Consider the following 14327-nt stretch of genomic DNA (forward strand, 5'->3'; position numbering starts at 1 on the left):
GATTAATCGGATAAAAAAAAATGTACATTTTTCATTAGGGCTGCAACTAACGATTATTTTAATAATCGATTAGTTGGCCGATTATTTTTTCGATTAATCGGATAAAAAAAATGAATGTAAATTTTTCATTTATTTAAAATAATTTACTAAACAAATGATGTTAAATACAAACAGCAGAATAAAAAAACTTTGATAATACATTTCTTGTCTTTATTTCCCAACCAGCCCCCCCAATATATGCACATTTGAGCCCAGGCTTGCTACGCTGCCTCCCAGACATGCCATGCTGCCCCCCCACATATGCCACGCTGCCTACCACAGCACTCCACGCTGCCTCCCACATATACCACACCACGCTGCCTCCCACATATGCCACTCCACGCTGCCTCCCACATCTGCCACTCCACGCTGCCTCCCACATCTGCCACTCCACGCTGCCTCCCACATCTGCCACTCCACTCTACCCCCCACATGCCACTGTGCCTGATACGCCTTATACCCCCTGAAACACCACTCCATCCTCCCCAGACATGCCACCCTGCCCTCCCCACATATGCCACGCCATGCTGCCTCCCACATCTGCCACTCCACAATGCCTCCCACATATGCCACGCTGCCTCCCACATCTGCCACTCCACGCTGCCTCCCACATCTGCCACTCCACGCTGCCTCCCACATCTGCCACTCCACGCTGCCTCCCACATCTGCCACTGTGCCTGATACGCCTTATATCCCCTGATACCCCACTCCATCCTCCCCAGACATGCCACCCTGCCTCCCAGACATGCCACTTCTCTACCCCCAGATATGCCACTCTACCCCCAGATATGCCTTATACACCCTGATACACCACTCCGTCCTCCCCAGACATGCCACACTGCCCTCCCCACATATGCCTTATATACTGTATATGCCTTATACCCCCAGATATGTCACTTCACTGCCCCCAGGATTTAGATTCCCCTAAATTAACCCTAAACTCCCCATTAACCATAACTGCCCCTAAATTAACCCTTAACACCCCCTTAACCACAGCATCCCCTAAATTAACCCTAAAGACCCCATCAACCACAGCATCCCCTAAATTAACCCTAAACACACCATTAACCACAACTGCCTCAAATTAACCCCAAACACCCCATTAACCATAGCTGCTCCTAAATTAACCCTAAACACCCTATTAACATAACTGCCCCTACATTAACCCTAAACACCCAATTAACCATAACTGCCCCTAAATTAACCCTAAACACCCCACTAACCATAACTGCCCCTAAATTAACCCCCACCTCCCCTAACTTTCAGTAGCCCAAATATATATATATATATATTACATACATATATACACATTATATATAGATATATATATATATATATACACATACAAATTATATATATATATATATATATATACACACACACATATATATATACACACATTATATATATATATATATATACACACACATACACATTATATATATATATATATACACATATACTTACAGTTACATGAGTGTCACAGCCATGTGGTTCTGGCCTGGAGAAGGAAGGGGCGGGGCCAGTTGTCACAGTGATTACAGGGAGGGGGAGTAAGTAGGAGCTGCTGCTGTGAGACGGTGAGTCAGACTAAACGGATTATATAATGAGGGGGATTTTTCAGAGCGTTTGCTCTGAAAAAACCCTCATTTTATAATCGATAATAATCGATTCAACTAATCGATAATGAAATTCGTTGCCAACGAATTTCATTATCGATTTTATCGATTAGTTGTTGCAGCCCTATTTTTCATTTATTTAAAATAATTTAATAAACAAATGATGTTAAATACAAACAGCAGAATAAAAAAAACTTTGATAAAATGCATTTCTTGTCTTTATTTCCCAACTAGCCCCCACAATTGATGCACATTTGAGTCCAGGCTTGCCACGCTGCCTCCCAGACATGCCACGCTGCCTCCCACATATGCCACGCTGCCTCCCACATATGCCATTCCACGCTGCCTCCCATATATACCACTCCACGCTGCCTCCCACATAGACCACTCCACGCTGCCTCCCACATAGACCACTCCACGCTGCCTCCCATATATACCACTCCACGCTGCCTCCCACATTTGCCACGCTGCCTCCCACATATGCCACTCCACGCTGCCTCCCACATGTCACTGTGCCTGATACGCCTTATACCCCCTGATACACCACTCCGTCCTCCCCAGACATGCCACACTGCCCTCCCCACATATGCCTTATATACCGTATATGCCTTATACCCCCAGATATGTCACTCCGTCCTCCCCAGATATGCCTTATACCCCCCCAGATATCTCATAGTCCCCTCATAAAGTCACAGACCTGTTCACAGCACACTGACACCATACTTTTATAAATAAGTACTGGGTTAATCTTCACTTCCCCCAGGATTTAGATTCCCCTTTATCTCTAACTTTATTAAATTAATTAAATTAACCCTCAGTCCTCATTAAATTAACCCTAAACACCCCATTAACCATAACTACCCCTAAATTAACTCTAAATACCCCATCAAAACAACTACCCTAAATTAACCCTAAACACACCATTAACCATAGCTGCCCCTAAATTAACCCTAAACACACTATTAACCATAACTGCCCCTAAATTAACCCTAAACACCCCATTAACCATAGCTGCCCCTAAATTAACACTAAACACCCCATTAACCATAGCTTCCCCTAAACACCCCATTAACCATAACTGCCCCTAAATTAACGCCCACCTCCCCTAACTTTCAGTAGCCCAAATATTAATTTTATACTTACAGTTAGATGAGTGTCACAGCCATGTGGTTCTGGCCTTCTGGGAGAAGGAAGGGGCGGGGCCAGTTGTCAAAGTGATTACAGGGAGGGACCGGTAAGTAGGAGCTGCTGCTGTGAGTCACTGAAACGGTTTATATAATGAGGGGTATTTTTCAGAGCGTTTGCTCTGAAAAAACCCTCATTTTATAATCAATAAAAATCGATTCAACTAATCGATAATGAAATTCGTTGGCAGCGATTTTCATTATCGATTATTTGTTGCAGCCATACATGTGATGTACATTCACGTGACTCCACTGGATTCCTGTGTCTCCTCTACAGAACAAGAGACGCTGCTGAGCAACACAGAGGTAAGCAAAAAAAAAATCTACAACCACTGTATAAGACGCACCCTGTTTTTACACCCCAAATTTTTCGAAGAAAGGTGCGTCTTATACATGGGGAAATACGGTATATGTTTGTTTTAGACTACAGTATTTAGTATATAGTATTTTTATTTAAAAGTCAGTAAATATATTAAGTTTGCATTTTGGTGACATTTGTCATGTGAACTGAAACCTGTGAGTCGGACACGTTCTGTTAAAATGTTACTTTTCCTCATTATGTAACGCTGTCTGCATCAGTTATTTTTATACTGCGCGTTACATAAAGATTAGTTTAGAAATGCTCTTTGCGCAGTGGGAATGGATAATCCCTTTTTGTCATTAAAGGAAATTATACCCCAAAATAGTTTAGGAATAATTAACTTGTTTATTTGGGACCAGTGATAATAGCAGTCAGCCGGTCTTTGATGTAATTAAGACAACAGTTCCGAGGAATCCTTTGTTCCAGATTTAATTCGTACCTTGAAGGTTGCAAATGGATTACCTATTAGCTATATATATATATAATTTTTTTAATGTTCCATACAGCCCTCTTTCTTGTATATGTATGTATATATATATATATATATATATATATATATATATATATATATATATATATATATATATATATATACATATATATATATATATATATATATATATATGCAAGAAAGAGGGCTGTATGGAACATTAAAAAAATAAAAAAGCTTTAAAATAAGAAAACACTGATGGAAACAGTGTCGGACAAAGACATCCTAATGCGCGTGAACTACTTACCACCAGCCAAGTCCAGCACAGTACGGTGGATACTGTGAATGGGGTCTCTGATTGTACCCCCTTGTGCAGAAATCACTCCCACCGGTTTCAACTGGAGCACTGTCCTGCCACCGATTGGTGCTTCAAGCAGCCAATCCGTGACAAGAACCATCGGGCCATGCAGGAATGGGGTAGATACACAGCTGCAGCTTCTACCTCAGATAAGTATTTTAGTATGCATTTTTCTTTAGTAAATTTTCTCTTTTAAGACGACATATGGGTGCACAAAAATATTCAGCTCATCTTTATTTTACTTCTATCAGTTGGCCAGTACAGTTAACTTTTATAGGCGTTTTTTGTGTGAGGAGACTAAATTAGTCACTCCTAACTTTTATTTTTTTAACTCAAATGTCGTTTTCCAGAGATCAGTACTTCTCATTATCTTTTAGTCTGAAATAGTTTTGAATTTTAATGTTAAGTAGTTTCTAGTAAAGACTTGTTAGTTGTGTCCTTAATTCCAGAAAATATTTCTAGGCCTGGTTGATGTTTCTTTGTAAAATGAATCTGAAAGTTCCATGTGATATATTCAGAAACCTGAGGAACTATGTAAAACATTTTAGATGAAAGAACAAATACAGACAATTTATAACCTGTGTTATAATGGAAGAACTTATGTGATAATATCACAGGCAGTTGTGCAAAAAAATGTGTGCATCGAAATATTGTATTGTCTGTTGCAATTGGTACAGTTATTGTAGAATGGGTCACGTAGGCATTTAGTTTTAACGTATTGTATTTATATTTTCTAGCAAAAACCAGGCTAACATTTATGTTGTTTACTCGTATGAGATCAGTAGAGGGCAGTGTTTTCCTGTTAATATTCCCATGTGCTCCTGTAGTCTTTAACGCTTCTTAATGTGTCCCATTTCAACCGCACTAGGAAAATCAATCATTTTACCAACCTGCAGTTCTGCTAATGAGCATCACCGAGAGAAAGGTGCTATTGAACAAGTGCATCAGACAATATCTTAGCTGAAAATAATATAAATCCCTTTTGGCCCTTTTTCTACTTGAAAAGAACGTTCGAACACTGCTTAAAAGTTTCTTGGCTCTGTTCCGGCTCACCCCTCAGGAAGAGGGCCGGCAATATGTGACAGAATTAGAACAGGACAAGTGTTCATACATTCCAAAATCCGAACACGTACAGTTCCCTGCATCCTTCCCCAAATTCCGCTGCTCTTGTCCTTTTTTTTTACTACGGTTTCATTAAGTCGGAGCCTGCCTCAGTAATTTAGAACTCGGTAGCCTCAGCATCTTCTGTGATTAGCAGCATTTATTTGTTTCTCAGCCCTGGAACATCTTAAATGTTATCCTCGTACCAAGTTCCTAATACACTGGTACTTTTTATCTTATCTAATAATGACATCTCTACATTGACATGAAGCTAATTGGTGCATGGGGGATCTACCGTTATCTATCAATTTATTTATAGATATGTGTATGTAGAGGAGGAGTAGAAGAGGACTCCAGTGGCAATCTCTGAAGCTCTGGTTGCCCAAGAGGTTTAAGGCAGTGCTGGAAAATAATGGTGGCCACACAAAATATTGACACTTTGGGCCTAATTTGGACATTGAGGGTGTACTCACTTTGCCAAGGTTTACACATTAAAGGCTGTGTGTTGAGTTAATTTGAGGGAACCGCAAATTTACACAGTTCTATAGAATCTATAGAACAAACACAACTATTCTCTATATTGATTTTGCTCATGTTTGTTTTTCAGAAACTTCTCCATCCCTGAAAGAAATCCTGGGGATTCAGAGGAGATATACATTTGAGTGCCAGGCATGTGGCGAGCCCATAATTCGAGACCAGTAAGACTTTCAACAGCTTGTTTTATTTCTTGCAATACATGTAATTTCTGCAACATGTTTTTCTGATAAAAATGTGCAAATGATCCACTATACCATGTGAGTTATTTACCATGATGCCTTCTGTGGCTAGGCCCACACATGTCATATTTGCTCAACACCTGCTGAAAAGAAGTCTGTATGACCTGGGCTAAGTTATCCCGTAGCAACCTTGTTAGTGCCAGTACAGAGCAACATTGGGCCCAATAGTGGTAGGGGTAACCAACACACTTAACATTGAAAGGGATTACTTTTAATTGTCCATCATCTGTTTTTGCGCTAGAAATATATCTCTCATTGTGGCATTGTTATGGCTCCATACTTTTTGTAAAGTCTTGACAGATGGTGTTGCGTGTCGATGAGTATGGAGCGATACAGAAAATGGGTTTTCCGGGATTGCACAGCTGGTATGGTCCAGAGGAGAACATTTTGCAGACCTGTTTGTCATTGTCAGTACTGCTTCTTCAGTTGATAATTTACATGTAATCCAGTTTATAAAACTGGTTCAAGATGCGTTGATTTATGGCCAGCATGGGAGTAATTGAATCATCCCTCCATTGCTGTAACAGTCTGCCTTCCTTTATAACACCAGAGGCATTGTTTTGATTTAGGGGCTGTTTCAAGTAACTGTCCCATACTGACAGATGATGTGCATGGCTAATGTGGCGATGAGAACACTCTGTTACCATTCCATTATGTCAAACCCATAGAGAAATGAGAGACAAAACAGTTGCATGAATAACAAAGGTAAAATATTACGCTGTGCGCATGAAAAATACTTATTGTATGTAGGGGCTTCATTAAGTGTTTAACGTAACCGAATAACCATTTAATTACAATTTTAGTGTGTTCAATGAAAAGCACTTTTTATCATTATATTTTTCCTAATAACATCCTTAAATATTCATGCATACTTTTCAGATTACCTGCTGCTTTCTTTTTCTGACCAGTCCTATCTGCTGAGAGCAGACAGCTTGGTCTTAATGTTGACTACTAAAATGCTTTTGGCAAGCTTGCCTGGCCTTAATCCTCTCCTCAAGATAGCATCTATTTCCTCTTACCGACATCTCTTTCATTTTTGTTAGTGAACTGTAACTTTTGCATATATTTTTACATTTTTCAAAATAGCGCTCCCCCCAGGAAATTCCTTTTACCTGGTTTCTCTTCGATTTTTCATATGCTGTAGTGGACCTGTTTACAGGAACATCTGCTGACCCATGCTTGAGCAGAATGTCGGGACCATAGAGAGATATTTCATTGGTGCTGGGCTTGTGTGTCTGCAGAAGAATGATGTGTAAGTTGGGAACAAAAATAGAACACCTAGGATTTGTACTACATTAGCTGAGAACTTTTATTACAAAGAGATAAAAATAGAAATAGTAAATGAACGCTTGGATAAATCCCACTAGCTATATTAGCACAATTATAGCTAGTGCAGTATTAACTATTTCAATGCATCCAGCAAAGTATACCCCCCCTACAATATGTAGAGCAACAATTCTTTTTTTCCAGATCCCCAGAGAGTTCTTTGCCATGAGGTGCCATGTTGAGCTTCCAGTGACCAGTGTGAGAGAGTGTGAGAGCGATAACACCAAATTTAACACACCTGTTCCCCATTCACACCTGAGACCTTGTAACACTAAGGAGTCACATGACACCGGGGAGGGGAGATGGCTAATTGGGCCCAATTTGGACATTTCCACTTAGGGGTGCACTCACTTTTGTTGCCAAGGTTTAGACATTAATAGCTGTGTGTTGAGTTATTTTTAAGGGAACAGCAAATTACCACTGTTACACAGGCTGTACACTCACTACTTTACATTGTAGCAGTGGGTCATTTCTTCAGTGTTGTCGCATGAAAAGATATAATAAAATATTTACAAAAATGTGAGGGGTGTACTCACTTTTGTGAGATACTGTATATAGTAGTTAGCAATATTGACTTGAGAATTATTTCTGAAAAGGCTCTGGGCTTTACCAATCAGTAATAACAATGTCCATGATGTTTTATCGACTTGTGCAAATGCATGCAGATTGAACAATATCTTCAAGGAAGTTTTTAAGGCATGAATAAATTGGTAAATATATACAGTAGGTGATGGATTGAGCTCATAAGGGTTAAGGTTATGTAGCCACGCTCTCAGGGCCAGAGAATCTCAGGGTTTGTTTTTGTTTGTTTTTTTTTTTACATCAGTTTCAAGGTGAAGGGACACATTTCCAGGGTCACAGAGTATGAAGCTGACTCACATATGCGCTGATTTAATGATACCTGATCACCAGTTCTTCATACTGGTATAGGACAGTGGGAAACCCAGCTTAAATGCATAGGTGTTTTCATTCAGACTTCCATACCTTATGGTCAGTATTGATTTAGTGGTACATTCCAGCCATCATATAACCTTTAGTGAAATAGTTAACAAATTTGGTTTTTGACCCCATGTGCGCGTAAAAAGCACTCCCGTTAATTCTAGTCGAAGTCTAGTCCTGCCGCTGATTGGCTGCTTGAACCAGCTAAAAGGAATAAAGGTAGAACTAATGTATGCATGTATATATACATATTTTATATATATGGCACTATTTATCACATTCTTAAGGCCTACGGATGATTGACGCAGATGAATCATTGGTTCACTGGGCTGAGGAGCCATAGCGTTCAGACCATGTCAATTTACATTTTGACAAGTGCCATTTTACATTGTGGTTTATTAAGAGCTCAGCGAGAAAGACTTGTGTATATCATTAGCAGGCAGCCGAGAAATGTCCATCTTTATAGATCCTGTCAGACTAGTTGAGGAATAGCAGTCAGCTCCTACAATGTGTGAAGAGTACATTGACTTTTGTGTCTGGCTTGCCTCACTTCTCATGATACTAATTCGATGCATTTGGGCTAACTTTGCGTGCACTGTTTATTATTTGTGGGTTTTTTTTCCATTTTATGGATCCCCGTTGCAGTTTGTGCAACCTATTTATGATCTGTTTCTTTTATGTAGATGCCTGGCAGGATGTAAGCTATCTAAACTTATTTGTATGGTAAGGTCTTGTTGTCACAATGATATTTGTCCAGGTGCTCAATGTATTGTGGCGTCTGTGTGTTTGCATAAATAATATCTATTGACTTACTCTGTATAGTACAATCCTTTTGCTTTTCTACTGGTGTATCCGCTTCAGTCACTGGTTCACTGGGAAACCTTTGTAATGATTATCAGTCTAGGTCCCGCCAGTAGGTGTTGCGTTTCACGTCGGGAAATACCTGTTTCAGGTCTTGTATTGTGAAGCCATACAATGCACGTTTATTCCCTGACAACAAAACAGCTTCTTGCGGTGAAGAATAATGCCCCACTAAACATTGTACAATGACCTTCAAAAGTACCTTACTATGTTTACATCTCTGTATGATATGCAAGGTTTTTATGTGTTATTTGGAATAGCTTAATACAAACTTTATTTTCTCATAAATTTTGCACGAGGAAGTGCTTGATCATAAGCAGCCTGTGTCTAGCCTGTGTCTCCATTCTGTGCCTGTCTATGTACCCCTCGTTTTGATCTTATGCTCTGTGGACTTGAATAAAGTTTGATACATTTTACAATGGATGCATCCTCTCTATTCCTTGGTGTCAACTGGTGACCTGTGATCCCTTGTTAAAAACAAACAGCAGAATAAAAAAACTTTGAGAAAAATGCATTTCTTGTTTTTATTTCCCAACCTCCCCCCACCCCCCGTTATGCACATTTGAGCCCAGGCTTGCTACACTGCCTCCCCTGTTTGCCTTATACCCCCTGATATGCCTTGTAGCTCCTGAAATGCCACTGTGCCCTCCCCAGATATGCCTTATACCCCCAGATATGCCACTCTGCCCCCCCCAGATATGCCTTTTACCCCCAGATATACCATAGAGCCCTCTGATATGCCAGACATGCCCCTCTGCTCCCCAGATATGCCCCTCTGCACCTAAATATACTACTGTGCCTCCCTGATATGCCTTATAACCCCTATATGCCACTGTGCCCCCCTGATATGTCACTGTGCCCTCTAAATACCACTATGCCCTTGATATGCCCCCCCCAGACTTACCCCCCATGCTCCAGACTCCTTGGCGTCTAATGGTGGCAGCCGGTGAATGTCTGTGCGATGCGTGTAGACAGCCTCTGCTGCTTGCTGGCACTTTCGCAGGATCTTCTATGACTGAGCACTGGAAGGTCATGTGACACTGGTGCTCCATCATAGAAGTGCTGGCAGTAGCAGAGGATGTCTGCGCACATCGCACAGACGTACACCGGCTGGCAAAGAGAATGATCCGGGTTCCCTGCAGCGCTGCGGGGGTTCCTCCTCTCTGGCAGCCGGCGAACAATGCGCACAGACAACCTCCGCCGTTGATGGCTGATACTTCCGCCGGGGCTTCTATGGTGGAGCACCGGAAGGTCAAGTCACGCTGGGGCTCCGTCATAGAAGCCCCGCCGGCTGTCAGAGAGAATGATCCGGGTCCCCTACTGCTCTTCGGGGGATCCGGATCTTAGTGTTATTATCCGACCTCTATTTGACGTCAGATTGTAAGACGAGTTTTTTTTTTCAGAGCATTTGCTGAAAAGAACCCTCATCTTATATTCGATAAATTGGATTCAACTAATCGATAATGAAATTCATTGGCAACGATTTTCATTATTGATTATTATCGATTATTTGCAGCCCTACTATACACTATCTTTTACCCATACACTTTTGCCTCCTGATTTGCCATCAACTAAATACTGTCATCTGCCACCCCCGGATCTCATTTCTATCTCCACAGTAATAGGCTTTATTATTCCCCATCACAACTGAAACATTTAAATGATGACAGTGTTCCTTAACCATTCCAGTGACTATTTAAACTCTCTATGTCAACAGATTTAACAGACTTAAGTCGCCCAATTGCTAATGGGAAGATGATTACGCTTCAAGTGTGCTGGTAATAGGCTATGTGCAGTATTTACCAAATAAATTGGGAGAGCTCTATTGTAATACTGTGTCACTAATGTGTATTGCCACGATGCAGTGTTGGAATCATCATCCAAATCTCTTTAAATGCCCCTTTCCAGAATGATTTGATAAGATAACAGTTCCACCAAATGCAGATTCCTGCCAAAGTGTAATTTTTTAGTCATTGTTAACAGAGTCTCTTGTAGACAGTTTATTAAGGTACGATATAGAAGTGTCTCATGGAGCTAGAAGCATTTTTGTATCATGAAGAGAGATGTGCTGGTCAAAGGGGTCTTTTGACATAGTGGTGGGCTAAGCAATATATGGCTGTATATTGGCTGGAATCCCCAATATTTACTCCTTAGGTGTTTTTTTTATTGGTATTCGCTGGATATGCACTGAATTCTTTTTTGTGTACTTATTGGTCATTATTATTGTAGCAACAACTCAGGAGTCTGAATGGGTATTCTTTTTAGGTTTGGGCGCTTCCCTGTTTTGTATATATTTACGGTGGCCTTACAAAAAATAAATAACTACCATCAGCCGACTTTGTGCTTTTATTTATTAACGTTCTGTGGAACTGGAAGAGTACTAACGGAATAATTTCTGTGCTCTTGTAATGACCTTTTTGTGCTTTTTTATTGTTTTGAGCATTGGGCTGGACTGGATAGCATTGGTCTACCAAAAGTGTGTTTGCATCCATTACTGGAATATTGGACTGGGCTTCCCATCTGTGTGCCGAGGTGGCTGTTTGTACTCCAGAATATAGATCATTCAGTATATGGAAATACATTTTAATTTCATAGATATTCCCCCAAATGAAAAAGCAGCACAACAGGAAATACAAATGTCTACACTAGGGCTGAAACAACTAATCGATAAAATCGATAAAAATCGATAATGAAAATCTTTGTCAACGATTTTCATTATCGATTAATTGAATCGATTTTTATCGATTTATAAAAAGAGGTTTTTTTCAGAGCAAATGCTCTGAAAAACTCCTCTCCTTATATAATCCGACCTCAAACAGAGATCGGATTATAACACCAGAATCCAGATCTCCCGCAACGCTGCAGGGGACCTGGATTCCCCTCACTGTCGGCTGGTCTCTCACTTCCGTCTCTCTCCCCCTCCCATACACCCCTCTGACTCCTCCCCCTCCCATACATCACTCTGCCTCTCTCCCGACTCCATTACTGACAGGCACTTTCACTGCAGCTTCATAGAAGCCTCAGCGTAAGTGAAGTGCAGTAACAGAGGCTGTCTGTGTGCATCGCACAGATCCCCACTGGCTGACAGAGAATCATCCTCTCTGTCAGCCGGTGAGGGTCTGCATCGCACAGACAGCCTCCGTTACTGCCCTTCACTTACGCTGAGGCTTCTATGAAGCTGCAGTGAAAGTGCCTGTCAGTAACGGAGCCGGGTAGAGAGGCAGAGCGGTGTATGGGAGGGGAGAGGAGTCAGAGGGGTGTATGGGAGCCACCCTCCCATACACCACTCTGGCTCCTCCCCCTCCCATACGCCACTCTGCCTCCTCCCCCTCCCATACGCCACTCTGCCTCTCTACCCGGCTCCCTGGTGTCTTGCGAACCTCCGTTGCTGACAGGAGGCAGAGTGGAGTGTGGGAGGGGGGAGGAGGCAGAGTGGAGTATGGGAGGGGGGAGGAGGCAGAGTGAAGTATGGGAGGGGGGAGGAGGCAAAGTGAGGTATGGGAGGGGGAGGAGCAAAAGTGATGTATGGGAGGGGGAGGAGCAAAAGTGATGTATGGGAGGGGGAGGAGCCAAAGTGATGTATGGGAGGGGGGAGGAGGCAGAGTGGAGTATGGGAGGGGGAAGGACCCAGAGTGGTGTATGGGAGGGGGGAGGAGGCAGAGTGGAGTATGGGAGGGGGAAGGAGCCAGAGTGGTGTATGGGAGGGGGGAGGAGCCAGAGTGGTGTATGGGAGGAGGCAGAGTGGAATATGGGAGGGGAGGAGCCAAAGTGATGTATGGGAGGGGGAGGAGGCAGAGTGGTGTATGGGGGGGAGACAGAGTGGTGTATGGGAGGGGGAGGAGCCAGAGTGGTGTATGGGAGGGGGAGGAGCCAGAGTGGTGTATGGGTGAGTTATAGTGGTGTATGGGGGGTATTATGAATTTCAGGGCATATAGGGGGTATAAGGCATATCGATATTAGGCATATCAGGGGGGCATAAAACATATCTGGGGGTAAAAGGTATATCAGGGGGCTCAGTTGCATATCACTGGCATATAAGGAGTATAAGGCATATCAGGGGCACAATGGCATATCAGGGGGGCACAGTGGAATCTGGCATATAAGAGGTATAAGGCATATATGGGGGCAGAGTGGCAAGCTGGGGGTCAGATGCGCATAACCGAGGGCAGTTTGGTAAATAAAAAAAATTTAAACAAGGCTTTTTTTCTCATAGTTTTTATTAAATATGAAAAATAGTTAACATATGAATTAATATTTACTAATAACTTTGTATTAAAACCTAGTTTGAGAAACACTGTGTTTGGGTTCTTGTAGCTTTTATTATTATGTCAGTAAAATAAGAAGGTGAATAGCGAGAGGCCATTGCAATAAAGAGATGAAAGTGTAAATTGTACGTTTTTTATTACATTATTTTAAATCGAAGAAAAATTGCATTTTTTTATCCGATAAATCGAAAAAATAATCGGCCAACTAATCGATTATTAAAATAATCGTTAGTTGCAGCCCTACTTATGTACACCATCAATTTGTTGAAGGATTGTGTTTATCCTGGAATACACAGATCATCTTAAGTTCCATTCCATATATTTTTACAAAATTGTATATTTAAACTTAGGTCAAAGCTTTATTTACATCGCAGGTACCCTAAGTCACAAGGGTCTAGCTGGCCCTTACATATTCTAAAACCTATATAACATGGGGATTATAAATGCTTTGCAAATTGAACTAAGTACACTTGTTATGAAAACCAAATATTTGGTAAAGCAAACCACTAGGCTCAAGGATCGAATGAATTTTTGTTTATTGTCTAAGCATATGTGAAGAATCTGTCGTCTGAGCATGTCTGTTAAATGTGATCTGTTCACTTGAGAGAGATCATCCAATCTGGACTGACAAAGGAAAGCCCAAACAAGAACTGGTTGTTGCAAAGATGAGGGCATTTCTGGGTGACCTCCAGACATGGTGGCATGCACTGGAGAGATTTCCGCTTGTGCTTTGATCTTAAGGTCCAGTGCCATGGAGGGGCTATCTTGCACTTTTCTAAATCTCCCCACTTGATGTGTTGAAAGAATGGGTGCTGCCTGATGTCACCTGTATTTCCAAGACGATGCTCAGGATCCTTTTTCAGGAGTTCTTTCAAGATGGCCACAGCTCGTTTGCTCAACCCTTGGTGGTAATGAGGGTCATCGTGAATAATTGAACGGGCCGTAGCTTTCTTACAGTTTCCACAATGGAAAGGAAATAGTCCCTCATTGAGCATGCGGAACAGCATCACTCCGAAGGACCACCAGTCCACAGCAGCTCCATATCCCTTGCCCAAATGTATCTCTGGG

At 41.7% G+C, this 14327-nt stretch overlaps 1 protein-coding gene across 1 annotated transcript in view; it reads left to right on the forward strand.

Annotated features, from left to right (window-relative positions):
* UBE3D (ubiquitin protein ligase E3D) overlaps nt 1-14327 on the forward strand; it is a 93413-nt gene that overhangs the window by 8585 nt on the left and 70501 nt on the right. Inside the window, exon 3 of the mRNA XM_053460084.1 lies at nt 5700-5790. Within this exon, the coding sequence (XP_053316059.1) occupies nt 5700-5790 (91 nt within the window). The remainder of the gene's footprint in view (nt 1-5699; nt 5791-14327) is intronic.

The sequence above is a fragment of the Spea bombifrons genome, chromosome 3 (assembly GCF_027358695.1).
Source record: "Spea bombifrons isolate aSpeBom1 chromosome 3, aSpeBom1.2.pri, whole genome shotgun sequence".
NCBI lineage: Eukaryota > Metazoa > Chordata > Amphibia > Anura > Pelobatidae > Spea > Spea bombifrons.